The 27139-nt window shown below is 51.7% G+C and overlaps 1 protein-coding gene across 2 annotated transcripts in view; it reads left to right on the top strand.

Moving 5' to 3' along the window:
* The window catches only part of AK8 (adenylate kinase 8), a 125647-nt gene that overhangs the window by 67900 nt on the left and 30608 nt on the right, over positions 1-27139 (top strand). For both annotated transcript variants that reach the window (XM_077768510.1, XM_077768508.1), the window contains one exon: positions 6670-6811. In XM_077768510.1, the coding sequence (XP_077624636.1) occupies positions 6670-6811 (142 nt within the window). The remainder of the gene's footprint in view (positions 1-6669; positions 6812-27139) is intronic.

Genomic DNA, 27139 nt, shown 5'->3' with positions numbered 1-27139 from the left:
CACCCTGCAACAGGATTTTATTTTGAAGCCCAGCACAGACATCAGCACGCCTTCTCGTGGCTGCTCACTCTGCGGTGCGGGGGCACGGCGAGCCCGCCCGCGGTGGCCTTCCGTAGCCTCGGGCCCTGGCTCCCTGGTTCGGTGCCCAGAGGGGCCATCCTGAGCCCCGCCACAAACACGCAAGGAAGCAAAGAGCCTTCCGGTGTTGGAAATAGGGGTGTTCACTCTCCATTCGTTCATCATTCGTTCACTTATTCACTCAAAATGAATGTGTGTTTATGAAGTGCCTACCACGTGCCAGGCACAGTGCCTGACTTGGCCGGGGTTTCTGCTTTTCGAGGGGTGGGGGGAAGGTGGGGACCCAGGCAGCGAACGTGCACCAATAATTATCGGTTCGAAGCCGCAGAGGAGGAGAAAGGCTAATTTCAGGGTCTGTTTCCCTGACTCCTGAAGAGAGGGGCTCGTTTTGGTTTTGGTTTGGGCCCAAAGTCAGGATCGGAGCGCGGCTCACCTTCTTCCCGGAAGTGTGTGCCTTCTCCTTGGAGCCCCTTCCCCCGACTTCGTGCGTCTCCCATGTCTTTGTGCCTTTCCAGCCGGGACACCACTCAGTGTCCCTGACGCTCGATTCCAGGGTCCTGAGCTCTGGGCAGGATTGGGTCTAATTCATGGGGCGTAAGAGGAGCCCTCCACTATGTCGCGTGTGTGTGCACGTGTGGAGTGTGTGTGCTGTGTGTATACGTGGTCTATATATATATCTGGGTGTGTTTGCTGTGTGTGCACGTGTGGAGTGTGTGTGCTGTGTGTATACGTGGTCTATATATATATCTGGGTGTGTTTGCTGTGTGTGCACGTGTGGAGTGTGTGTGTGCTGTGTGTATACGTGGTCTATATATATATCTGGGTGTGTTTGCTGTGTGTGCACGTGTGGAGTGTGTGTGTGCTGTGTGTATACGTGGTCTATATATACATCTGGTGTGTTTGCTGTGTGCACACGTGGTGTATATATATTTAAATTAGATTGCATCATACAAGCCGTTTGTTGACTTGCTTTCCCCCTGATAGGCTGCCAGAGTCCGCTTTCCAAGTTAGTATGAACATAGATGGCTTTTTGAAGGTGGCATAATACCCCACCGCACGGACATCCCATCCTTTATGTGGCTTGCCTTCTGCTGAGATTGCTTCTGATTGTCACCACTGAGAATAACACTGAGACGGACACCTTTGGGCACATGTCTTTTCCTGCCTGTGCTATTATAGTTTAAGTGTGAGTTCTTGTAAATGGGATCGCTGGGTTGAAAGGCATGTACATTTTAACTTTTTTTTTTTATGTTTTATTTATTTCTAGGAGAGAGAGAGAGAGAGAGACAGCGTGAGCAGGGGAGAGTCAGAGAGAGAGGGAGTCACAGACTGAAACAGGCTCCAGGCTCTGAGCTGGCAGTCAGCCCAGAGCCCGACGTGGGGCTCGAACCCACGAACCGCGAGATCATGACCTAAGCGAAAGTCGGACGCTTAACCGACTAAGCCACCCAGGCGCCCCTAACTTTTTTTTTTAAAGGATTTGAGAGAGAGAGAGAGTGAGTGAGCGAGCACAGGGCAGGGAGGGAAAGAGAGAAAGAAAATCTCAAGCAGGCTCCACGCTCAGTACAGAGCCCACCTCAGGGCTTAATCCCAAAACCCTGGGATTGTAACCTGAGCCAAAATCAAGAGTCAGATGCTCAACTGCTTGAGCCATACAGATGCCCCTACATTTTAACTTCTAATGCAAATTGAGGCATTCTCTCTAGAAATCTTTGCAACCCCCCTCCCCCCCCCACCCCAGAAGAGTCTCCTTGTGTCCATTGGGTCTTCCATTCTTCCCTGGAGCCAAGTTTCGCTCCAGCGGTGGTCACTTAAGCCACAACCCTTTGGGGCCTGAGTTTTTAAACTTTGAAATGAGAGAGGTCAAGGGGATGACCTTGCAGGGCCTTCCCCCTGAGTCCCCAGGGCTCCGAGCCTCAGGAGCAGCCCCCTGTTGGCCCGATAAGGCTGCAGGTCAGCAGCTCGGTCCTCCGTGGAACACAGCTCGCTTGCCGACAGGGCCTGGCTGTTGGAGAAACCAGGCAGCAAAGTTGGCCCGGTCCAGCCCTCAACCCCAGCAGCCAAGGCCGTAATGCGCCCCGGGTATCACTGGCCAGCAAGCTCATTACCTACCGGATCTCCTTCTCCACGGGCAAGCCCATTTCAACCCTACAGCACCCTCCTCAACTCCTGTTTAAGCTCAGGGGAAATTTATCTGAAAAGTTTGAATTTTAAGGGCCACATATTCTTGCCAATGGCTTCATCATAGCCATCTGACGGGAGCCTGGATAAACGCTGGGAAGGGACTAAAAATATACCCACACGGCCCCTCAGGAGACCGCTAGTGGGTCTGGCATCTTTAATGAGCCATCTGCCGGCCCCACAACATCCAGCGAGGCAGGTGCCTGAGAGGAGGACACAGAGGTTCAGGGAGGTCCCACTGCAGCCAGGCAGAGTCCACTGGACCACTGGGCTCTCAGCTCACACGTAACCCAGGAGTTTCCTGGGTTTTATTCTAAGGAATGCTTACAAGAGCAGCTGTGTCGGGGCACCTGGGTGGCTCAGTCAGTCAAAGCATCTGCCTTCAGCTCAGCTCAGGTCATGATCCCACGGTTCATGAGTTCGAGCCCCACATCAGGCTCTCTGCTCTCATGGAGAGCCTGCCTGGGATCCTCTGTCTCCCGCTCTCTTTGCTCCTCCCCTGCTCTCTCTCTCTCAAAATAAATATTTTTAAAAAGGCACCTGGGGGCGCTCGGGGGATGGCTCAGTCGGTTGAAGAGCCGAACAACTTCGGCGCAGATCATGATCTCGCGGGTCTGTGACTTCAAGCCCCACGTCGGGCTCTGTGCTGACGGCTCAGAGCCCGGAGCCTGCCTCGGCTTCTGTGTCTCCCTCTCTCTCTGACCCTCCCCTGCTCACACTCTGTCTCTCTCTCTCAAAAATAAATAAATATAAAAAAGGAAAGGCAGCCGAATCGAAAATCCTTCTGTAGCCGCCCCGCCCCACTCTGAGCGCAGCNCTGGGCAGAAGAGACGGAAGCTCAGAGCGTCTCAGCAGTTGGGGCAGAATGGGGACTAGTAGAGGGAAGCAAAGCCCCCCACTTACCACGGCCGGACTCCGACAGGGCCCTGCTGGACCCGAGGGGCTCCGAGCTTGGGGGCACAGCAAAAGAGGTCTCCTTTCTAGAGGTTTAAAAACCCGGAGCTGTTAGCTGGTGATTCTGACTCAGGGTCCCTCAGCCCCAGCTCTTTGCCGACTTTACTCGGGGTCCATTTTGGCTTTTTGGAGCCTGCAGTGACCCCTTAGAAGATCGTACTTTTGACTAGCCCCATCCTTGGGACATGGGGACCCCAAATGGGGACTCCCCTGGCTGGCACCACAAAATGTGCCCTCCCTGTGCAAATGTGGCAGAGTGCAGGATCCTGAGATTAACTCCCATGTGTTCATTCACTAAAGGTGCACCGAAGGCCAGCACGTGATTATTCCCAAGGTGGCCCAGATCCCCTTCGCCATTATGACACTTGGACTGGGCCAGGCCTGTCTGCTCTCACTTCCCACGGACCACTCAGCTCCAGCCACATGGGCCCTTTCTCTCACCCTTGGATGTGTCCAGATCATTCCAGCCTGAGGGCCCAGGGCCCTTGCCATCCCCTCCGCCTAGAACATACCCGCCGGGTCCTCATGCAGCTGAACTCCCCGTTCGGGTATCTGCCACGTGTGACCTCCCCAGAGGCCGTCCCAGACCCAGTCACATCAGCAGGCCCCCGTCATCACTTGTTATTTTCTTCATCGTGCATGCGATTTCTCCACGGTGGTCACTTACCTGAGCACTGTATCCCTCGCTAGAATGTAAACGTTGGGGAGGGCAGGGCCCTGGCTCCTTGTTTGCTGTGTATCGCGGTGACCAGCACAGGCCTCTAGAACTATCCACTGGACAGATCGCTGTGAAGGGCTTATTTCTGTATTCGTTTCTTATTTAGGTGAAAACATCCGTAGATATTTAGGCATAGACCTGGATTGGAGCTGTATGGCAGATTTTTTTTTTCTTTTATAGTTTATTGTCAAGTCGGTTTTCATATAACACCCAGTGCTCATCCCCACAAGTGCCCTCCTCCATGCCCATCACCCCCCTTCCCCTCCCCCCCCATCAGCCCTCAGTTTGCTCTCAGCATTCAAGAGTCTCTCATGGTTTGCCTCCCTCCCTCCCTCTCCCCAACTATATTTTCCCCTTCCCCTCTCCCATGGTCCTCTGTTAAATTTCTCCCATTCCACATGTTGAGTGAAAACATATGGTATCTGTCCTTCTCTGCCTGACTTATTTCACTCAGCATAACACCCTCAAGTTCCATCCACGTGGCTACAAATGGCCAGATTTCATTCTTTCTCATTGTGTATGGCAGATTCTTAACCCATTTTGTGCTTAATCTATACTTATTCATCCTGAAACAAGATATTGGGTTCCCAGATCAGAGACCAGGTGCATTATTTGTCCACAGCGTAATTGCTGACTCCCCACACCCCAAATCCTCGCGGGGCCACGCGGTGGGAGTCGACGTGTGAACAGGGATCTGTAGCATGGGGCACAAGCCCTGACATTATGACCCTCAGAGCTTACAGAGGACAGCTGGCCTGGGACGCGAATGAAGGCCTCGAGGCAGATCGCTAACTCTCTCCCGAGGTCCCTATGTTTAATCCCGAGGCTCGTGTGCAGCCTGGCATCCCACATTGTTGGCCAGCATTCCGTTCTCAGAACACAGTGACCACGGGGGCACGTGGAAACATTCAGAACGTTTTCCTTCCCAACGTCCATCTCCCGAACTGAAAAATACCAGCCCCCATCTCTGAGCGTCTGCCACGTGCCCGGAAATCTTGCACCGCGAACCCCGTAGTGACAGCTCCTGTCATCCTTTTTGTCAGGTGAGGATGCTGACCCTTGGAGAGGCAGAGTGGCCAGCTGAGGTCAGTTGGCTCCTGAAGGCAGGGCTGAGACCCTAGGTTTGCGTGCCCCTTGAGCCCGCGTTCTCTCTGCTCTCCCGCCCGGGCTTCCCAGAGTCTGGGCAAGTTGCTTTTGACATGTTTGGTTAGTTGCAGTAAAGCCTTTGAAAAGGGAAGTCTCTTGTCTATTTATTATTCTGCACCTACTATGTGCTGGGCATTATGTTAATTATGGGGGTAAATGAGGTGGGCACAGTCTTTTTCCTCATGGAACCCCCTATCTTTGGGGAGAGGTGGGCATTACACAAAGACTTAGCCAATGACAAGGGAAGCAAGTAAGAAAAGGTGCAGTTGCTAACCCAGTCTGGCCACAGCCTCTGGGGACATTCCGCTGGGGGCCGACGTCTTGAAAGGAAAGTCTTGCCCAAGGCAAGGCATGGGGGAGGGGCGTTCTGGATGGAGGGACTGGCAGACTCCAGGGGAGGTGAAGAGCTGGGGGAGAGTCAGGAGTCAGGGACTCCAAGGGACTCCTGGCCATGGGGGAGGGGGCTTATCTTCTGTGCACTGGGGAGCCACAGCAGGTGTAAGCAGGGGAAGAGAGGGGGTTAGCTGCACCAACTTCTCGTTCATGTCAGATAGCCAGATGTTCTCATTAGGGCGAGTGCCCTTTTCTGATCTTCCCTCGAGATTGGGGAAGAAAGGCTGAAGGATGCGGGAAAGGAAAAATTCAGGGAATCACGAATGGCTCAGAATATGGTTTATGGTCCTTTGGTCAAGAGCGTAACCGGCACGTCATGGCCCTGGAGGAAAGTAGCTGTTTCTGCGTCTCTCCCCAGTGTGTTCACCTGGCTGTCAGTCTGGGGCCTGTTGGCAGGTTCCAGACGCATCAGGGCCACTTGCCCGATTGCACACGATGGCTGGTTGGAATGGGGGCCGGGCCTCTTCCGAGAAGCCGCTAAAGACCCTCACAGCAACTCAAGGAAACCCGCTCGTCGGGGCCACATCCATAGCAAACACTGGTAATATTTACCAAGCGTTTCTGGAAAAATGAGTGCAAAGTGTAGGAAACGTAGTGCAAATTGCTGGGAGGCAGTACATCAGCAACATAGGACGTTTAATGAGTCTGAGAGGAGAGGTGTAAATTTCGGGAAAATGTCAATTGCGGTAAAATGTAAACAGGAGCCTTCTCAATATCTCGTTCTCCAGGAGACTGTTTCAGTCTCTGGTTCTCGCCAGAGCTGCAGCTCTGGAGATCTGACTCGAGACATCGAGGAGGGAGAAGTGGAGGAAGGAGAGAAGCAGGGGCTTGCCTAGTGCTGCGAATTAGCAAAGAGCATCCAGGGTAAACCTTCACTGAGGCTGGTGTGTTACCCTGAAAAGGCTTTTACTGCAAAAATTGGATCCCAGGGGGCAACGGGGACTGCTGATGGTCGTGGTATCTCGTCAAGGTCAGGGAGGGGCCAAGATCGAGGTCAAGGTCATCCAATGCTTTTCCCTTCACAGGAGGCCAGCGTCCCTCCAATTGCTGGGACCACGGAGGGACCTGGGCACCCGCAGCCTTGTCCACCCAAACCTGACCTTCACAAGTTCAATCTAGAGTCAGGGAAAGTTAGGAAACCCGCGGCCCCCATGCTCCCTCGCACCCCAGCATGACGCCTGGCCCTCCTTTCCCTGCAGTCCCTGACAACATCATCATGAAGGTGCTGGGCCAGCGTCTGAGCCAGCAGGACAGCATTCAGAGAGGGTGGGTGCTGCACGGCTTCCCGAGAGACCTGGACCAGGCGCACATGCTGGACAGCCTGGGCTACCAGCCCAACAGGTAAGCTGCCCCTTCCCTCGGCCCTGAGCCTGGCTCCTCCCAGGAGGTCTCGGTCACTGGGCACCCCCGCCCCCGAGGGCTCAGATGGCGAGGTCCCTGTGACAGCTTGCCGTTTGCAGGAGGCCCCATGAGTTCCAGAAGCAGCATGGCTCTCAGACCTGCCCCCCCCCGCCCCGCCCCGTTCGCCCTGTGAACTAGGAGTCGGGCTTGGGATCGGATCCTGGCTCTGTCACTCACCTTGCTGGACCTGAGCTTCCGCGCTCGTGAACGCCAATCCACACCAGCCCGCCCCGCCTTCCCCAGGGGGCTGCGCCAATGGACACATTTCCTTCTGTTTCTTCACTTGCGCGCTTTGCACTTAAACCTTTGGTGCCGGGGACATTTATTCTGATGTGGGTGTGCAGCACCGGCTGAGCACTTTGTCCCTGAGCGGTCGGCCGTTTGTTCCAAAACGGCGGCCAATGCCGTGGAACGTTCCGTTCTTCCTCCTCTGTCGTGAACTGGAGAGCGCCCCGCCGCTGTGTGTGTCGTGGAAGGAAACCGAGGGGGTCCCACTGGGAACAAGCAAGGCTACGAGGTCAGGGCTCGCTCTGGCAGGGACGCACCACGTCACTCGAGTCTGGCAGAGGCTCAGAGGCCGGCGGCCGAGCGGTTAGGCCTCCCAGGGGTGCCCTGCGAGAGCCAAGGCCCGGGGAGCTGGGGTGGGGCTCCACCTCGAAGTGGGGCACCCCCCGTGCTTGGCTTTCTCTGGTTGGTCTTAACTTGCAAACAGTGGCAACAATTAAGGAAGCTGCTAGTTATGGGTCAGCTCCTGGCTGTTTTGGGGTCACTGGTGACAGAGACTGTGACCCGGTTTGGGAGAGTTTTTAAGTTTCCAGGTAGTTGGCATAATTTATTGTTATCATTTCAACTTTTGTCACTAGCTTTTTATTTTAGCACAGAGGGTGGAGAAGTTGTTGAAGTGCAACCTCTAATTTAAAAAAGAAATTATTGGTGTTTATTCTGTGGATGGTTATTCAATAGTATTTGGAAAGAATGTGTATTTTATTATTTTTTAATGCTTATTTATTTTTGAGAGTGGGAGTGGGAGAGAGGCAGAGAGAGAGAGAGGGAGACACAGAATCCTAAGCAGGCTCTAGGCTCCAAGCTGTCAGCACAGATCCCGACGCAGGGCTCAAACCCACGGACCGTGAGATCATGACCTGAGCCGAAGTCAGACGCTCAACCGATTGAGCCCCGCAGGTGCCCGAAGAATGTGTATTTGAAGTTACAGAATTAAATATACATATTAGGTCCTACTTGTTTTTCTTTTTTAAGTGTATTTGGGTTTTTTGTTTGTTTTTTTTTTTTAGTAATCTCTACACCTGACATGGGGCTCGAACTCACAACCCCACGATCCAAGAGGCGTGTGCTCTACTGACTGAGCCCCTTAGGCCCCCTGGGTCCCCTCTGTGCTTGCTCACCGTTGCTGGTTAGTCTTTTGTGTCTGTCTGTCATCCTGTCAAGGACAGATTTGCTGACTTCCCATTAACAGCATCTTTTTATTAATTTTTCCTGTTCTCTCATTTCCTGCGGTTTTTGCTTTGTATGTTTTGGTGCCGTGTTACACACTCCATAAAGGCTCGTGTCAGGGATGGGTTCCTTGTGAAATGTCGCCCTGACGGGAGTGACTGTCTTTGACACGACTGTGGCTTGTCTGACACTCCCAGTGCCGCTCCTCCTCGTAACGAAACATCGGTATCAGAGAGGGTCTGTCGCAGTCTGCCTCACGGCCGTTCGGGACATCCAAGGTTCTGGCCGGAGAGGTAGCAGCACACAGCCGTGTGCTTCTTCCAGAACACCCGCTCTCAGGGGCCAGCCCCACTGGAAGGCACGCCTTTTGCTGTTTTGCCTTCTTAAATTTTTCTTACTTTGTCATTCCCGAAGGCAATAATCACTTTGCTTTTACGCTTGCCTAACTTTCCCCGTATCTGTGTGCTAACTAGTTCCGCTCCTTGTACGAGCCCCTCCGAATGGTTTTGCACAAAGTCCACTGTGCTACGTAACCTGTCGGCCACAGGCTTTTTCTTTCCCCCCGGACCCCTCTCTGTCCCAGTTGGACTGCTTATTTTTTCTGTCTTGGCTTATGGCCTGGGTGTTGTCAGACTTTGCCACCATATCACCATCAGAGTTTCTTTGTTCTCCTGGGTTGGAGCTCCTGTTTCCTGAACCACAAATTCTTCCTCGGTTTGGCATCCAGCTGTCCCTCAAGTTAAAAAGGTGGCTTTAGGGGCGCCTGGGTGGCTCAGCCGGTTCCGCACCTGACCCTTGGTTTGGGCTCAGGTCACGATCTCATGGTTAGTGAGTTCAGGCCCTGTATCGGGCTCTGCACCGACAGCACGGAGCCTGCCTGGGATTCTCTCTCTCCCTCTCCCTCTCTGGTTTTAACAGCAGGAGGCTGTGAGATCATGACCTGAACTGAAGTCGGACGCTTAACCGACTGAGCCACCCACGTGCCCCAGTATTTTTTTTATTCCCCCTGCTTTTTTTTTTTTTTTTTAATTCCTGAATGGCTGAAAATATCCCACTTATTTTTGTCTTTATCACTTTATTTTATCCTTCATTATGGTTTCCTCTGCTTTCCATCTTTTTTTAAAGTTGATTTATTTATTTTTTTAGGAAGCACTACACTCAACGTGGGGCTCGAACTCATGACCCCAAGAGATCAAGAGTTGCATCAAGAGGGGCACCTGGGTGGCTCAGTCGGTTGAGCGTCCGGCTTCGGCTCAGGTCATGATCTCATGGTTCGTGGGTTCGAGCCCTGCGTCAGGCTCTGTGCTGACAGCTCAGGGCCTGGAGCCTGTTTCGGATTCTGTATCTCCCTCCCTCTCTGACCCTCCCCTGCTCACGCTCTCTCTTTCTCAGAAATAAATAAAACATTAAAAAAAAAAAAAAAGAGTCGCAGGCCCCACCCCTGCCCGACTGAGCCTTTTCTTCCTGGTCTGTGTCTTTGACTTTTCTTACTGCGACTGTTACCTTCTCCTGGTCTCACTGTCACATGCAGGAGGAAAGAGAGAGTGCTCCCCCGTGTGCTTCCTCTTGGCCCCTGCCGGTCCACTCTCCACCGTGAGGAGGAGCAGGCGGGGACAGACACGTTCCCAGGCTGTTCTGTCCCGGTCTGTTAGACACATGTTCTCGTCTCTAAGGTTACTAAGCATTTCTTTCTAGAGACGTAACCGTTGTCTTCAGCAAGAATTATTACACTTGTGAGGTTTTAGCTCCCTCACTTCAACTGGATTCAGACTTCAACCCCAGCTGTTTCCGTAACCCACCTCCCCATTTACCAGTTATGATTCATCTTTCCTTTGGATGGATTGTCTGCGATGCACTTTCAGCCGGGGCACGTGCAAGCTAGACCCTAAATTCTTGGCCACTTGAGAGTGCCTTTTCGTTACCTTTATTTGTGAACAGTGTCTGGCAAAGGGAAGAGCGGTTCGATCAGGCTTCTCCCCCGCCGGCACTGCTGTGTCGCTTCTGCTCTGTCCTCTGACATCTCTGAGGCTGTAGGAATTCCCCAGGGGCCGTGAGATGTTTTTGCGTTGTAGGTCAAGTGCGTCTTCTGTCTGGGTGTCCTCACGCTCTCTCTCTCTCTCTCTTCCCTCCCCCCGGAAGTCCATTTATGCTCGCCAGGCCTCAGTCTTGCTTCTCTTGATGACTTTTCCCTGAAATCTTATGCGTCCCTTATTTCAGGAGGACATTCTTCTAGTTCACGTACTACTATTTTCCTGGCTCACTTGCTTGTCTGTCTTCTCCAGGAAGGCCAATCGTGTGTGTGTGTTGGACAGTTGTCATCTGTTTTCCATAATCAGGGATTTTTTTTTTTCTAGTAGCTTTCGTCTCTTACTCGTTTCCCATCTGTCCTTCATGATAACTTCAACTATGTTCTATTGTGTTACTTTCTCGTTGCCCCTGGTTTTTTGTTTCTATAATGCTTAAAAAAATTTAAAAAAAGTTTTTTACTGTTTATTTACTTTTGAGACACACACACACACACACACACACACACACACACACACACAGACTGTGAGCGAGGGAGGGTCAGAGAGAGGGAGACATNCTGATGCGGGGCTCGAACCCATGAACTGTGAGATCATGACCTGAGCTGAAGTCAGCCGCGCAGTCGACTGAGCCACCCAAGAGCCCCTAAAAAAGTTTTTTTTAACATTTATTTATTTTTGAGAGCTAGAGAGAGACAGAGAGAGATAAAGTGCGAGCTGGGGAGGGGCAGAGAGAGAGGAAGACACAGAATCTGAACTCACGAACCGTGAGATCATGATCTGAGCCGAAGTCGGACGCTCAACTGACTGAGCCACGCAGGCGCCCCTCTATAATGCTTTTGTGTTTTCCTTTGTTTTCTCCCTTAACACTGTCAGCTTTCACTCATCTCCTCTTTTACCTTGCATCTTGTCCGTGATTTCTTACATGGTAGAGTCTGTTCTTCCGAAATTGTGTTTAGTGTATTAATGTCTTGATTGAAAAATATGCAAAGGTTTCCTGGAGTAATTTTTCTTCTAAAGGGTATTCATTCTGTCCCTCTCTTTGTATTTTTTCCTTCTATTCTGTCTTCCTTCCTCCCTCCCTCCCTCCTCCCCTCTTTATTTCTTTCTTTTTCTTTTTCCTTCTTTCCTTCTTTCCTTCCTTCTTTCCTTTCATGATCTTTTCTTAGCAGCATCTATCCCTGGGTCCCAAGATAATTGTCTTTTGGAAACCATTTGTCTTTTGCCTAAGAATCGCATGAGTTGGTTTTATATTAGTTTTGTTTCTGTGGCTGCTTTAATAAATCCCCACCAACTTGGTGGCTTAAACAACACAAACCTACCATCCCCCGGCGCTGTAGGCCTAAAAGCAATAGTCGCCAGGACTGTGTCCCCTTCTGGAGGCTCCGGGAAGAACTCTTCTCCTCCCCTTTCCCAGGAGCCGCCCACCGTCCCTTCCTCTCCAAAGCCAGCAATGTTGCACGTGCTGATGTCACGTCTCCCCCTGACCAGACCTGGGGACACTTCTCAGGACCCACAGGGTTAGCTCAGGCGCACCCAGCAACTCTGGGATAATCCGACCGTGTCTGAAGCACATCCTCAGAGTCCCTTTCGCCAGGAGAAGTAACAGATTCACACACTGTGGGGATTAGGGGGTGGTCCTCTGGGTGGAGGGCATTCTCCTCCACACCGTCTTGTTATAGCCCTGGAGTTGAGGCCAGAGGGCTTCCGGCGGGAGGTGGAGACGTCTGGGGGTTGTGGAGCTTCCGGTCTTACTGCCTGTGTTACCCAAGGGCTTCCTGGGCCCCAGGGCCGTGAGGCTAAGTGTCCACCCTCTGAGGTCAGGCAGCTGAACCCGCGTTGGTGCCGGTGTGTAAGCTCATCCTCTACCCGAAGATGAAAGGCTCTGGGAAGATGCAGAAAGGTCACTTGGGGTGGGGGAGGGGGGAAGGGAGCAGGTCACTGACTGGGCTGGAGGCCAAGAGGCCAGTGCTCGCTTTTTCTGGGCCCCGAGGGAGAGAGTGGCAGTTTTATTTATCGACCCGACCGACAGGCGAGGGCACCGTGTTCATTCAGAAGCACACAGGGAAGAATATTCAAGAAGCTCTCTGATCTAAGGCAGCTTGCTGGGGAATATTTCTCCATTCACCACGGAATAAACTCAGTTTCCAAAGACTTAGGATTTAATTTATTTGACCCCAGGGTGGGGGACAAACAGGGAAAACCAGATGTTTGTTTACAACGGAGGTTTAATCAGGTTTAATCAGCGCCCTGCTCCGTCAGCTCCTCATTTTGCTCCGTCGCTGAGGGTGTGTTCTCTCCCCGCTCCTCGGGTCTGACTCTACTCCATTCCCCCCACCTCAGCCTTCAATTAACATTTTTATGATTAATTCAGAAGATAATTTTAGCCATAAGCCTTCAAGTCCAGATCCAGGCTAAGAAAGCGAGAAATATTCTAAAATGAGCCCACCTGGCCCTGGCATGGAGATCCGGGCTGTAATTCTGGTTCGATTGTGATGCCAATTATAAAGCAGTCTAGCTGTGGGGTTGCTGTTTTTGACTCCAGGAGGAAATCTTGACAGAATTATAGCCTAGAAATCAATCTGGGAATACGATACAGAAATCTATAATTCAGATATGAAAACAATCTACAAAGGCTTTTTTTTTTAAGGAGGGTTCGATGAAATTAGATTAAAATAAATTTACATATATATCAATTTTATTATTAAAATATATTCATGCCAGTAAATAGAGTTATTGGGAAGGAGAAGCTGATCTGTGTTGGATGCTGAAATAGACCTCTCTGGCTTATCAGAAAACAAAGTTATTGTCTCCTTGTCAAATATAAATCTCTCCTCAGAGCTAATAAATGGATAGTGTTCAAACGCAATGTTTTGCTTGACTCCTACCTCATACACCCATGGCACATAATACTAAATTATATTCCGCCGAGCAGTATCAATCTCGAGATTCCAACATCACACGGTGAGGGAAAGAGACCGAGTAATTGATGTGTCGAAAAGAAGGAGAAAAAGTTATTTGAGAACAAATAAAATGGGCTATAAAGTTTGTTAAAACATCATAATAGTAAAAACAAAAAGCGGGGGAGGGGAAGAGAAGAAAAAAAGAAACAAAGAAAGAACTATCCGAGGCTGTATTCAGAATCTGCCCTCTGCCTGGCTGTAAAATAATTCATTTCATGCGGCAAGTTTGTGGCGCGGTCTTTCCCTTTAAAATTAATGTTTACTATAGAGAGGGGGTAGAGGATGCTGATTGATGTTGGGAAGTTTGCCTGGTAGCAGCCGGGCTGGGTTTCTGTGCCCCCTCCTTCCCTCCCAGGGCTGCAAGGAAGGGTGGGCCAAGCAGTGGTCTTGAACCTCCCTCCCCTGCTCCGTGGCTGGGCAGCCAAGGCCCCGGAAGATAGGGCTGCAGAGATATCGCTTGGAAATCCCTGGGGAAGGGGGTGAAGTGTGTATGTGGGGGGGGACCCCTGGCTGAGCGAGTGGATTTTATTTATTATGTTGTCTTCTTTACTACTTCTCTCTTTCTCTGTTTCAGTGGACTGACTTTGGGGACTATAAAGAAATCACCCAAGGACCAGATTCTAGATGAGCTCGTTTGTGCCCCAGCTCATCGTATGCAAATTGCAAAGTGCTCAAAGGGTTCCTTTGAGACTCTGATGATTTGGGAGTTTTATCATTATTTTTTAAACTAGACAGTTGGGGTGTCCCATACCCCGAGGAGCCCAGAGGGGGCCTGGGAAAGCAGTGACCGGTCTCCACTCCTTGCATTCGGCTTCCACCTGGTGCCCGATGCGTTGTTAGCTTTGCTAAACACACGGCCCTTTCCGCCAGGGAGAGGGAGGGCACGCCAGGGGCGGGCGCAGGTGGGCGAACACCAGCGCCAGGCCGGTGGGAATGGGAGTCCCAACCCAAGTGCAGGCTTCCAGGACGAGCCTGGCCCGTCCAGAGAAGAGGGTCAGACTTCCGGGGGTCAGACCCTCAAAGCGAGCCCCGGTGGCTCCTGCCGGGACATGTCGGCGGGGCGGTGGGGCAGGTCCCAGGCTGTCACTGATGAGAATCCCTTCCTCTGAGGGCACCTCCTCCTCTCCTGGCCCCTCTGCCCCCTCGTCTCCCACCGTCCCCCTCATCCTGACAAGAATGATGACGATAGCTGGGTGCCAATTACGTGCTTCTTTACGTGTCCCTTCAGATCCGCTCAACGGCCCCAGGAAGCTGGCTTGTTCTGTGAAAGGCACTTGGCTGGGGGAAGCCTCGGGCCGCATGGAAGGGACCAGCCCCGAGCCCAGCGCTTTGCCATGAGCTGTTACGTTCTGTCCTTTCTGCGCCGGGATCGGTATTTATCCCAGCCGGCTACCTAGCTTGCAGAAACTACTGTAATCTCAGCTTCCTACCTGTGAAACGGGGCAATAGCCTCTACTCTTTTAACCCTTACGGCACTACAGTCCTAGAGGGTAAATGGAGTGTGTGTGTGATGGTGTATTACACACATACACACACATACACGCACACACACACCGTGTGGGTTTGCTGCAGATTCGTCCACATGGTCAGAAGCGTCAAAACATTGATGGCAGTCACTCCTGTGATTTCGAATTCCTGTTACATAAAAAGAAACCAAAATGGAAAATATACCCAGCAGGGATGGCCGTCAGGGAGTCTCTGCTGTAACTGCTCTCTATGGGTTGGCACACATAACTTACTGATAACCTAAAAATACGTTTCTTCTCTAAGAGCTGTTCGCTTTTCTTACCCACGGAAGACATTTTAAAGATCGGGGTGGGCTGAACTTGGGGAAGTTGGTTCCTTAGTCGCCCGGCGGCACGTGGCACAGGATAGCGACCACGAAAAAGACCGAGATGCAACCGCCCTTTGTCCAGACGGACCTCGTGGGGCCCGGCAAACTGGGAAGTCGCCATCAGGGCATTTAACGGCGTTGCCAGATTATTCTGCCGAGCACCGGTCTGATTTCTGGGTTTCAAGTATGTTGAATATTAGACAGTGGAATAAGGTAGAATAAGATGGCGTTCAGTAAAAACTGAACTGGCTAGTAGTTTCCATGCCAGAGCTTTTTAGATTTCAACACCCGTTCTTTTGAGTTCTGTATGACACTGCGTGTTCGGGGACAACACAACGAAAGCCCTGGATGATGGCTTTGCCTTTTCTAGCGTGTTCCAAAGTGAGAAGGAGGCCCTGAGCTCGGGGCGGGGTGGGGGTGGGGGGGCAGCAGTGGGGCTGGACAACAATTAAAATGCGAGATAGAGAGGATTTCTTGCCTTCCTCCGCTCTCTCCCTTTTTTATTATCACTCGGCCCTTCCAGGAAGCTCTCATATCTCCGCCGCTGATCCTTACGCGGATTAGGGATAATAAACAGCCCATTAATGGAGGCCTGAACCAGGAAATGGAGTTGGAATCAGCCGCACAATTCAGCGGCTGACTGAGGTTAATAACTCCATTACTCCAGCTCTGTGCTGAGCCGCCCGACGACCAGCATGTTAGCCTTATCTTACTCCTCATTAATTGAGCTAATAGAACCCTAGTGACCCTGCCTCGCCGCTGTAGTCTGAGAGTTTACCAGACATGGGCTGGAATACATATCATTCCCCGTGAGCTCTGTGGACGCCTTTGTTTTTGGGAGAGAGATCTCTCTTGAAGACTGGTCAGCGCAAGGCCCCTCCTAACAGCGGGGTCCCCGGGCAGCTGTCCGCACCGGGGTCCCCAGGTCCTGCTGACTTCATTCCACGAGGGTGGTGCAGGGAGGGCTCAAATGGCTTTGGAGGAAGTAGCGATCGTCTTAACAGGGTGTCTGGGGTCAAGGGCAAAAAAGAAAGTGGGGCACATGGCGGGGAGTAGGGGCAGACCACGGCCTCGCCTCTCCGCCTGTCTTCTGTCCCACGACACTGAACAGCTGCCTCTTCTGAGCCGTCCTTCCCACCCCCAAAGGTGCCCGACGGTGCACAGCGTGGTTCTGTACACCCTGCATCACCTCTCGCGGGCGAACAGTCAGGGGCGCTGCTGAACCTTTTTAAAAACCATTTTATTTAATGTTTATTTATTTTTGAGAGAGAGACAGAGACAGAGTGTGAGTGGGGGAGGAGCAGAGAGACAGGGAGACACAGAATCTGAAGCAGCTCCAGGCTCTGAGCTGCCAGCACAGAGCCCGATGTGGGGCTCGAACTCATAGACCTCGAGACCATGACCTGAGCCAAGTGGGTTAGATGTTTAACTGACTGAGCCACCCAGGCGCCCCGATACTTAACCTTTCTAAGCCTCAGTGCCCTTCATGGGGTAATAACTGTGCCCTCTGACCTCCCCCTCTGCCGGGCGCAAGTAAGTATTTGCTGGGAAAACATGGATGGAAGGGGTCTATGAACTGGAAAATGTTATGCGCAACCAAGATGATGTTGCCGGTAGATTAAAAATGGAGACCTGAGTTTCCTGCAGCAGCGTATTAGCCTCTCTGTGCCTCAGTTTCCTCAATAGACAACCAGGGGCAGTAAACTCTAGGACATCACGTGGAAAGGCTCAAGGAGGTAGCACAGAGCCTGGCGTCGTGGGGGCCCCATATGTGCGGACTCCGAGCCTGTCCGTGGAGATCAGGGCCTCTGAAGAGAGACTGGAGCTCACTGAGGTAGCAGGCGCAAGGTCCTGTGGCCCCTTGGCTGTGCTGCAGGGACTGCATTCCCTGTTCGCCAGCACCGCGGCATGCCGCGCGGAGCAGAAGAGAGATTCTTTTTTTTTTTTTTTTTATGTTTTTATTTATTTCTGAGAGAGAGAGAGAGAGAGAAAGCAGGGGAGGGTCGGAGAGAGAGGGAGACACAGAATCTGAAACAGGCTCCAGGCTCTGAACTGTCAGCACAGAGCCCGACACGGGGCTCGAGCCCACGAACCGTGAGATCATGACCTGAGCCGAAGTCAGACGCTCAACCGACTGAGCCCCCCAGGCGCCCCGCAGAAGAAAGATTCTGCAAATAGGTGAAGACAAGTCACACTTTCGTCGGAGAGCCCTGGAGCCAGTGCGCAGGCAGACCTTCAGGCTACAACAGACCGGCCAGCTGTGCAGGAGCTGAGAAGCCAATCTGAAGAAAAATGTGGATTTTCATCATCTGTCCCCTATTGTTTGATACGATTTAAAGAGTCTTTTTTTAAAAAATGTCTTAAAATTATTCCTGAGAAGGAGAGGGAGAGCGCGAATGGGAGCGGGGGGCAGAGGGGGGACAGAGGATCCTAAGCGGGATCTGAACGGATAGCACAGAGCCCAGTGCGGGCTCCAAATCACGAATGGTGAGATCGTTGACCTGAGCTGAGGTGGGACGCTCAACTGACTGAGCCACCCAGGCGCCTCCACAATTTAAAGATTCTTTTGATGGCTGAACACAACACAGCGACACTCAGATGCGAGGCAGAACTTTTGGTTACTTACAGTTCCCGATAGGAGGTGGCTGCCCCCTGGGGCCACTCTGGGGGTTGTGCTCTGGAAGGGTAAGAGGAACTGAACAGTGGAAGGCAGCTAGCATATGGCAAGGGGGCGGGGCAGCTGGGTTTTACGGGCTCTCTGTGATTGGGTAATTTAATTTAAATAACCTGGGGGGCGCCAGGGGGGCTNGAAATAAAACATTAAAAAAAATTAATTTAAATAACCTGGAGGGGGCAGGGCAAAGGGGCTGTCCCCAGATGGAGTGTGGGAGCCCCTTAGGGAAGTGATGGGAGTGGGGGTTCAGCGAGCTGCATCAGAAGGGGAATGGAGACTTCCCAGCCAAGACTTCAAAACTGAGTCAAGACTGGGCTTGTGAGATGTCGTGTCGCACCCATCCTGTGCGGGGCCCACGGACAGAGCCGGCCTGACCTAATTCCGCCTTCTCCACCTTCCACGGTTAAGGTGCGACTTTGGAGACGAACCTCAGGAGGTTTAAGCTCGGTCCAAAGACCATCCATCCATCCATCCATCCATCCGTGCAGCCCTTGCGTCCACCGCGCCTCTCACGGCCGCTAGCGCCCGGCCACTGCACACGCTCCGAGAGTGGCGCGTCCCTGGGGCTGACTTAAATCCCAGCGGGTGAAGGGGATTCGGTGGCCGCCTTGGGGGCTGGAGGCGAGGCCAGGCCGTGGTTCGCAGAGGCTGCGGCTGGCCCACCCGGCCTGGAGTAAGGAGGGCAAGAACGAGCCTCGCTGGGCCTCGAGCCCCCAGGTCGTGGCCTGTAATGGTGGTGACGGGGCCAGCAGCCCATGGCCCCTGCAGCCACCGCCTTCTAATCTTCCAGGAGAGAAGAACTGAAGCGGAAAAGGGCAGGCTCGCTCCTTACTTTCCTGCCTGGGGACGGTTGACATCTTAGCACTTATTTCCAATGTTTGCGTAAGAGAGTCCAGTGAGGGGATTCTGAGCGAATGTGGAGGGTCTGCGCCGTCTTTTCCCCGGGTTAGCTCCAGTCTGTTCCTAGGCCTGTCGTCTGTCCCTGAGAGCCAGAGAGCGATTACTTTTGAAGCAACGACATCAACAATGTACATTACCTTTAAACCCTTCCCCTGCGGCCTCCAGGGTTTTATCAGAGGGTAAGAATACAGTGATTCCCAGAGAGCGAGTCAGCCCAGGCGACCACACGTGGAGTTCTGCTGTCCCGGACGGGCAGCTGCCTAGTGTCTGGGCGGCGGGACACCAAGGAGCTCGGGGCCAGGAGCCTGGAGAGGTGGGGGCTGCACTCTTTGGGGGTCTTTAAGAAGAGGCAGGCATACGTATAACAAGGGTTCACGTGGTATTTTCTTGGTGGGTGATTTTGTTAAAGACGGACACTCGGCTTATTTATTAACCAGGTGATACTGGTGGAAGTTATTTTTCCTAAGAATTTCCTGCCTGCAACGTCGGCCCGGCTTCCCCACCGTCTGTGAGAAGTCTAGGAAAGGGGCGCCTGGGGGGCTCATTCGGTTAAGCGTCCCGCTTGGGTCCAGGTCANAAGATGCTAGGAAAGATTTCCAGGGTCGGTTTGGCACCACGTTCCGGGTAAACGTGTCGTTTGGGGAGAAAGTGATAACTTTTCTCCATCTCCTGTTTCAGCATCTGATAACCTTCACAGTCAGAGAATCCCGCTCATGTCCACCTCTCCTCTCCCCTCATCAAAGCTCACTGTCCTTCCCGGGCAAGGCACAGCTCAATCTCATTCTCACCTGTGGGTGCCAAGTGCGTATTAGGGGTCCAGTGGGTTTTACCCGGCCGGTAACAGGCGGGCCTACGCCGGTGGAGAGTAAGACATCAGAGAAGAGAAACATGCCTTCCCCGCCACGGCGATCGGACACCCAGAGCAATCTCCATGCCTGGGTGGAGAATGACAGGTGACCTTTAACAGAACAGAGCCCGGGGTAGTTGGCATTTGAGTGTGGTTCTGATGGAGACGCTCCCATTTTCGGCAGGCGCGCTCCTCGACCGTTAGTTTAAAGTCATTTCCCCGAGTAAGGCCAGAGGCTGAGATGCCGGGATGACTTGCAGATATCATGTTTGGTTTTCTTTACCCAAAGGAGACTTTGGGAGACATCAGAGCGTACTTCAATTTCCCAGCCTCCTGCGAGGCGTAAATAAAGTGCTGACCCGGTGAACCCGGCCCCGGGCCGTGACAGCCTGGGCCCCCGCCAAGGTGAGGCGGCAGATGACTGCAAGCTTGAAACGCTCCTCCCTAAATATCACGGAGCTTATTTAATAAAAGGAAAACTTTTAAAGAAAGTCTTCCACAAACAGAAGTTCGGCTCTACTCTTTTCTGAGACCGTGAAGCCCAGGGTGTCGCTGCCTTGCAGGCTTCGAGGTCTCTGCAGACTCCAGACCGCACACCCAGCCCCCTCCCGGGGGGGACGGGGGGCAGGTGCACCAGACACGCCCACACCCTGTTGGGCTCCAGAGCAGAGCCTCCATCCTGGGGCCCCGATGTTGTGCCCCCCACCTTTCTGTCTTGTGCCTCTGTCTCATGAAGTGTGGGTTCTAGAAGCGAAAAGCCCTTCCAGGCCTGGAATTCTTGCTCACAGAGCAGAGGCGAGGTGGGGATCAGGAGAGGGAGGAATCGGTCTTTCCCACCCACCGCACCCCTTCACACCCCGTACCCCTAGGCACACCTTCCTGCTTCCTAACCACTCAGCATTTGCTCCTGACTAGCTTCTTTCAGAGCACCATGGGTTTTTGTCCAAATCTTATCTTTCCTACAAGGCTTAGCTCCGACTCCACCTCCTCCAGGAAGCCTCCCCGGATGCCTCTCCTTGTTCTGCGCCTTCATGGGGCTTTGTACGTTGTTCTCGTGATAGGAAGCAGCTTACCAGGATGGTGCTTAAACCAGAGGCTCTAGAAGCCTGGCTTTGCCCCTTGCATGCTGTGTGAGGCTGGTCGGGCTTTATGATCTCTGGACATCAGGGTTTTTTTTCCTATGCCAGGTGGGGGTGACTTTGTTCAGATGGGCAACACATGTTCACGGAAGATCTGTTACATGCAGGTAGCGCTGAAGCTGTGGGGACACAGAAGGAACGAGAGCTAAATAGTCATCACGCGGCTTATGTTCTAGTTGGGGTGGAAAGAGCCATGTACAGTCAACAGATCAGTAATAGGTTGAGGTCCACAGAAAGCAGTAAAACAGGGCAAAGGGGAATAAGGAAGACGGGCAGTGGGAAGGCAGAGGAAGAGACGTATGTTGTGGAAAAGGGGGTCAGAGACGGCCTTTCTGATAAGGGGATGCTTAACAGAGGTTTAAAGAAATCACATGAAGACCCTGGGAAGAGCAGTGCGGGGGAGTAGCAAGTGCAAAGGCCCTGAGGTGCGAATGTGCTTGGCAAGCTTAAGAGGCATCCTGGTGGCTGTTGCCAAAGGAGTGGGGATGAAGTAGGAAGGGGGGAGTCAGGGAGTAGGCGGGGCCCCTGGAGCTCTTGGGCTTTTCCTCTGAGTCAGGTGGGAGCGCTGGCGGAGCTGAGCGTGTGGACTGACAGTAGGCAGGAGGGTGAGGGTGGAGGAGGAAGCAGGGAGGGTGGGTGGAGGCCCTTGGCAAGAATCCCTCTGGGAGACTCTGGTGCCATGGCCCAGGGTGGGGGGCCATGCAGGTGGCCAGAAGGAGCCACGCTCTTGCTGTATCTCGGAATAGAGCAGATGCAGTCAGGTTGGATGCGGGGCGTGAGAGAGAGAGACTTCGAGGAGAGCCCCAGTTTTTGCTGCGGTGTCTGGGAAGCACGGGCTGGCCGTCTACTGATGCGAGAATGGGGGGCAGCAGGCTCGGGGTGGGGGCGCGCCGGCTCGGTTTTGGACACGGGAAGATGGAGGTGCCTGTTAGGAGCCTGTGTGAGTCCCGGGGCTGCGGTAACAGAGCACCATGGACAGAGAGGGGGTTGGTGCTTAAAGGGCAGAAATGAACTTTCTCTATATTCTGGAGGCCGGAAGTTCAAGATCAAGGCGCTGGGCTCCTCTGGGGCCCCTCCCCTCGACCCACAGACAGCCTTCTCACTGCCTCTTCGCGTGGTCTTGTCTCTGTGCTCATGTGTCGCCAGCGTCCCTGTGCATCCACATTTCCTCTTCTTGCAGGACACCAGACTGGGTCAGAGCCCACCCTGACTGCCTGTTAAAGAGTCTGTCTCCAAATATAGTTGGATTCTGAGGTACCAGGAACTGGGGCTCAATGTAGGAATTTTAGGGGCACCTGGGTGGCTCAGTCAGTTGAGCATCTGACTTCGGCTCAGGTCATGATGTCGCAGTTGATGAGTTCGAGCCCCATGTCAGGCTCTGTGCTGACAGCTGAGAGCCTGGAGTCTGCTTCGGATTCTGTGTCTCCCTCTCTCTCTGCCCCTCCCCTGCTCATGCTCTGTCTCTTTCTATCAAAAATAAATAAACATTAAAAATTTTAAAAATAATAGGAATTTTAGAGCATGCCCTCAGCCCCTAGTAGCTGGCGGGGGCCTTGGTTGCTGCAGCCTAAGCAAACTCCCACAGGCTCCTCATGGGCACCCCGGTCCCACCTTCGTGGCTGCCGGGTCACAGGCAGGCACTACTCAAGGAGCCCACGGCTTCTGAGCTTTCAAAACCATGAAAGTCCAACCCAGAAGGTCCCTGAGACCATCTAGCACATCCTCCCAATTGCACAGAGGGAGAAACTGAGGCCCAGAGAGCTAAGCGACCTGACTGAGGTCTCATCGTGCGGGAGCGGGGGCTGGAAACAGGCGTCCTGGGCTCAGGCTAGCCGGAATCTTATTTGTTTTGATTTTAATTTTTTTTTGAAGTGTATTGATTTATTTTGTGAGGGGCAGAGAGAGGGAGAGAGAGAATCCCAAGCAGACTCTGCACTGTCACTGCAGAGCCGGATGCGGGGCTCGAACCCATGAACAGTGAGATCATGCCCTGAGCCAGTCAGATGCTTAACCGACGGAGCCCCCCAGACGCCCCAGTTTTGCTTTTAAATGCCATTTTCTTTTCCCCACCCCAGCACACCAGGGCGGTGAGCCGCTGCCCACCTTGCAGTCATGGCTGCCACCCAAGGCCCTTCCAGGGTCCCCTTTTCCTCGGGAGGATGGGCCTCGACTGCCTCGTACCTGGTGGAAGTTCCCCCCACGATTGCTTTACCCAGATGCCCCTATTCTTGCGGAGCTCTGGGACCATCCCCCTCCCCTCTCCACAATAATTAGCCTTGTAAGACTAATGGACGAAATCGTGTCTAATTACCCTGTTGAAGGCCCAATTATGCGATTAACATTCGCGGGCTATAAGCTAATGATGAGCCGAGCCTGTCATTTGCATAGTATTAAGTTAATTGAGCCTCCAGCCGAGGGGCGGATGGGGTGGCATCGGCAGGATTCTCTTTCTGGAAGGATACTAACGACCGGAGAGGATGGTTCACCTGACAGTTTTATTAATTAACAGCGATCTGATTACCTCGCAGGAGTGGCAAGTGGCAGTGGGCAGAAAGACTCCGCTTTGTCACAAACGGGAGATGGGAGCCCGGGCTGCTGATTTTTCTTCCCAGCCCCTGGCTCTGTCTGCTCACGATCGCCGGGGAGAACCACTGTAGAAAACCCTTCCTGAAAAATTGTGCTCACACCCTTCTGTTAACGCGCTCCTCAGCACACTGCCCGTGCGCTTTAATCATTTATTCTCTCGCTCATCCATCCATTCCGCTCACAGGCATGGGGGTCCTCCAGCGTGAGGCCTCGGGAGGGAGAGGGTTGCACTTGGCTAGAAGCTTCCAGCTTCCCCCAGGTATTTCCGGCTCAGCACAGCGTCACCTTTGCCATTGGTGAATGTCAGCAGAGAAGCTCAGACTTTGAAGAATCCTCAGAGACCACAGGTTCAGGTCCCTTATTTCACCCCGCATGGAACAGGAGCTCAGGGAGGCTGAGAGCAGGAAGTTGAGTCCTGCCGNGGTGGGGGGTGAGGGGGAGGTGCTCCGGGCCCTGCCCCGCATCCCCTGCCCCCCCAGAACTGCTCTGCCTTTTCAGCCCCTCCCCCAACCCCTGTGGATGGGATGGGGAGCTCTTACGTGTTACCTCCTGGGGAAACTTGCCTGCGAGCCCCTCCCATGTGCCTGGCTGGCCCCTCCCTTCTGCCTCCTGGCATTCGTACCTGCTGGCCCTTCTTGGTGACACAGGGGCTGCACTATGCTTACAGCTTAGGTGACTGAGCCTGCTAAGGAAGCGTGGGAGTGGTGTGGCTGACCTAAAACCCACGTTGCTCTCCAGTGAGTTTTAAAACAGAATCTTTTAAACAAAAAGTAAAATCATGTGTACGTCTATATGGAATTTGCTCTTTCGCATAATAAAATATTGTGGACGTCTTTATCATAACATAAAGCCACAACTCATTAAATGTTTGTAAAGTCTTACACCATGTGTAAGGCACAGGATTACATAGTCCAGATGTATCATAATGTATTTAAGGCTTTTTTAACGTTTATTTATTTTTGAGAAAGAGAGCAAGAGCACATGCGCGTGCACAAGTGGGGGAGGGGCAGAGAGTGAGGGGGACACAGAATCCAAAGCAGGCTCCAGGCTCCGAGCTGTCAGCATGGGGTTCGAAATCATGAGCGTGTGTACGTGACCTGAGCCAAAGTCAGACGCTTAACCGACTGAGCAACCCAGGCGCCCCTGATAATGTATCTAAATGCCCTCTGTTTGGCAGACAGTGAAGTTGTCTCCAGTTTTTTTCTGTTACCAGCAATGCAGCAACAAGCTCACACATGCAGTCTTTGTGCTGCGTGCTGTTTTGGGCTTGTTAGGAAAAATTCACGGAATGGCGTTGCTGGGCCAGCGGGTCCACACAATTAAAAAGTTAAATAATTTTAACCGACAGGAGTCAGAAATCAAAAGAGTGCCCGTGGATAGCCAGTGAAAAGGAAATCTCAAAAGAAGAAAGAACAACTGAAAGTGAATCGCCTAAGCCTCTGACTTAAGCTAGAAGAGTAATAAACCCAAAAGCGGCAGGAAAGAGACCATAGGAATAGTGATCAGGAGTGTAAAACACAAAACGACAATGGAGCCAAGCGTTTATTGTTTGACAAAAATCAATTAAATCGACACACTTCTAGCAAGGTACAAAAGGCACAGATGAACAACATTTGACATACAAAAGGGGACAGAGCCATAAATATAAAATATTACGAACAACTTCATTACATTAAATCTAGAAATGTAGATGGGATGGATAAATTCACAGAAAGAAAAGTCTTACCGATATTGACATAAGAAGAAATAGAAAATCCAAACGGCCCTATTACTGTGGAATACATTGAATCATAACCATGAGACCTTCCCTTCCCCCAAACACTCCTGCGTATGAATGCTCATGGCAGCGCTGTGTGTGATAGCAAGGCTCCTTGGAGAAGACACGCCTGTGCAGAAGAGCCTGGGTGAGTCACAGCAGATGCCATGCTGTGCAGCTGCGGGAGGGGACGGACTACAGCCATGCATTTCGATGGGGAGGAATCTTAGAAAAATAACACTGAGTACAATGCAAGTTGTAAAAGAACATATTTAACATGATACCACAGCAAGTATGCTAATGCGTTGTTTAGGTACTTTTATACATCTTTCATCTTTCACGATGGCGCTTTTCTTCCAATTTCAGAATAGACCGAGAGATGGGATTCATTAGGAGCGTCTGGAGCGTTTTGTCAGTACTGGGGCGGTGCATTTCTTAGGTGGGTTCCTGTGGTCAGTTTTAATNCCTTGGAGAAGACACGCCTGTGCAGAAGAGCCTGGGTGAGTCACAGCAGATGCCATGCTGTGCAGCTGCGGGAGGGGACGGACTACAGCCATGCATTTCGATGGGGAGGAATCTTAGAAAAATAACACTGAGTACAATGCAAGTTGTAAAAGAACATATTTAACATGATACCACAGCAAGTATGCTAATGCGTTGTTTAGGTACTTTTATACATCTTTCATCTTTCACGATGGCGCTTTTCTTCCAATTTCAGAATAGACCGAGAGATGGGATTCATTAGGAGCGTCTGGAGCGTTTTGTCAGTACTGGGGCGGTGCATTTCTTAGGTGGGTTCCTGTGGTCAGTTTTAATATTATATATATATGTGTATATATATATATATATATAATACTCATATATAAAATTTATATTTAATATTATATACATATGAATATATCTATCCAGATAGACATTTTTTCAAGAAAGCAATCTTTGTTTTATTCACCAATATGCTTCAAGCTCCTAAAGTAACAATGCCTGGTACATAATAGGTGTGCAACAAACATTTGGGGACTGAGGGTATGTTACATAACTTTTTTTATATATATCAAAGTTGTCAAAATAAAAAGTGGGGGGAAATACTAAGCTTCCTTTTCATCCAAGAACTCTACTCCCTTCCCTAGAAGCAACCACTGCTCGTAGTTGGTTGAGCATTCTTCAAATTTCTCTGCATCAATAGATAGATAAGTATATGCATTTATTTTATGTAGAAGGAGACAGCACACTCTCTGCTTACCATCTCTATTCTCTTAATGCTGTAACTGCAGACTTTTTTTTAGAGCACATTTGGCTCTGATCCTCATTCTTTTTTTTTTTTTTTTAATGTTTATTTATTTTTGAGAGAGAGAGAGAAAGAAAAAACACATGTTGGGGAGGAGCAGAGAGAGAGAGAGGGAGACACGGAATCTGAAGCCTGTTCCAGGCTCTGAGCTGTCGGTGCAGATGATGACCGTTAAGCATCTGACTTCGGCTCAGGTCATGATCTCACGGTTTGTGAGTTTGAGCCCCACATTGGGCTCTGTTGTCAGCGTGGAGCCTGCTTGGGATCCTCTGTCCCACTCTCCCTGCCCTCCCCCAACTCGCACTTTCTCTCAAAAATAAATAAACATTTTTTAAAAAAGTGAAGTAAAGCATTTTAGACTGTTTTCTTTCTTTCACTTTGTCAATCGTACTACAATAAATGTATGTACAGCTCTGGGTATTTAGGAAACTCTCCCTGTAGGGTAAAATCTGGGGTGTGGAATTACTGAATTGTGGTTGCATTCTTATTTTCGGTGGCCACTACCAAAGAGCCTGAGGGCCCCTAATTTACTAGTGGCGATAAAGTATCGTGTGGCTGAAGGTGGTGTGTGTTTTGGGAACAGCTAGACCGTCCAAGAAACAAAGGCTCCACATAAGCGTGGACGCGTGCTGCAGGACCTCAGGGGGCACAAAAACAGCGACCCTGCAGCTGCCCAAGTTCACGGTGCAGTTCAGTGAATCACACACCTGCTCAAGCTGCGGAAAATGCTTGACATCACAGAACCAGAGTGTCAGAGAGTGTATTTTGATGGATTTACAATATGCCTCAATGTTTCCTTTCAAGAATG

Source organism: Crocuta crocuta, unplaced genomic scaffold (genome assembly GCF_008692635.1).
Source record: "Crocuta crocuta isolate KB4526 unplaced genomic scaffold, BGI_CrCroc_1.0 scaffold35, whole genome shotgun sequence".
Lineage (NCBI taxonomy): Eukaryota > Metazoa > Chordata > Mammalia > Carnivora > Hyaenidae > Crocuta > Crocuta crocuta.
Note: the sequence above shows the minus strand (reverse complement) of the source record. Positions and strands in the feature narration are given on the sequence as shown.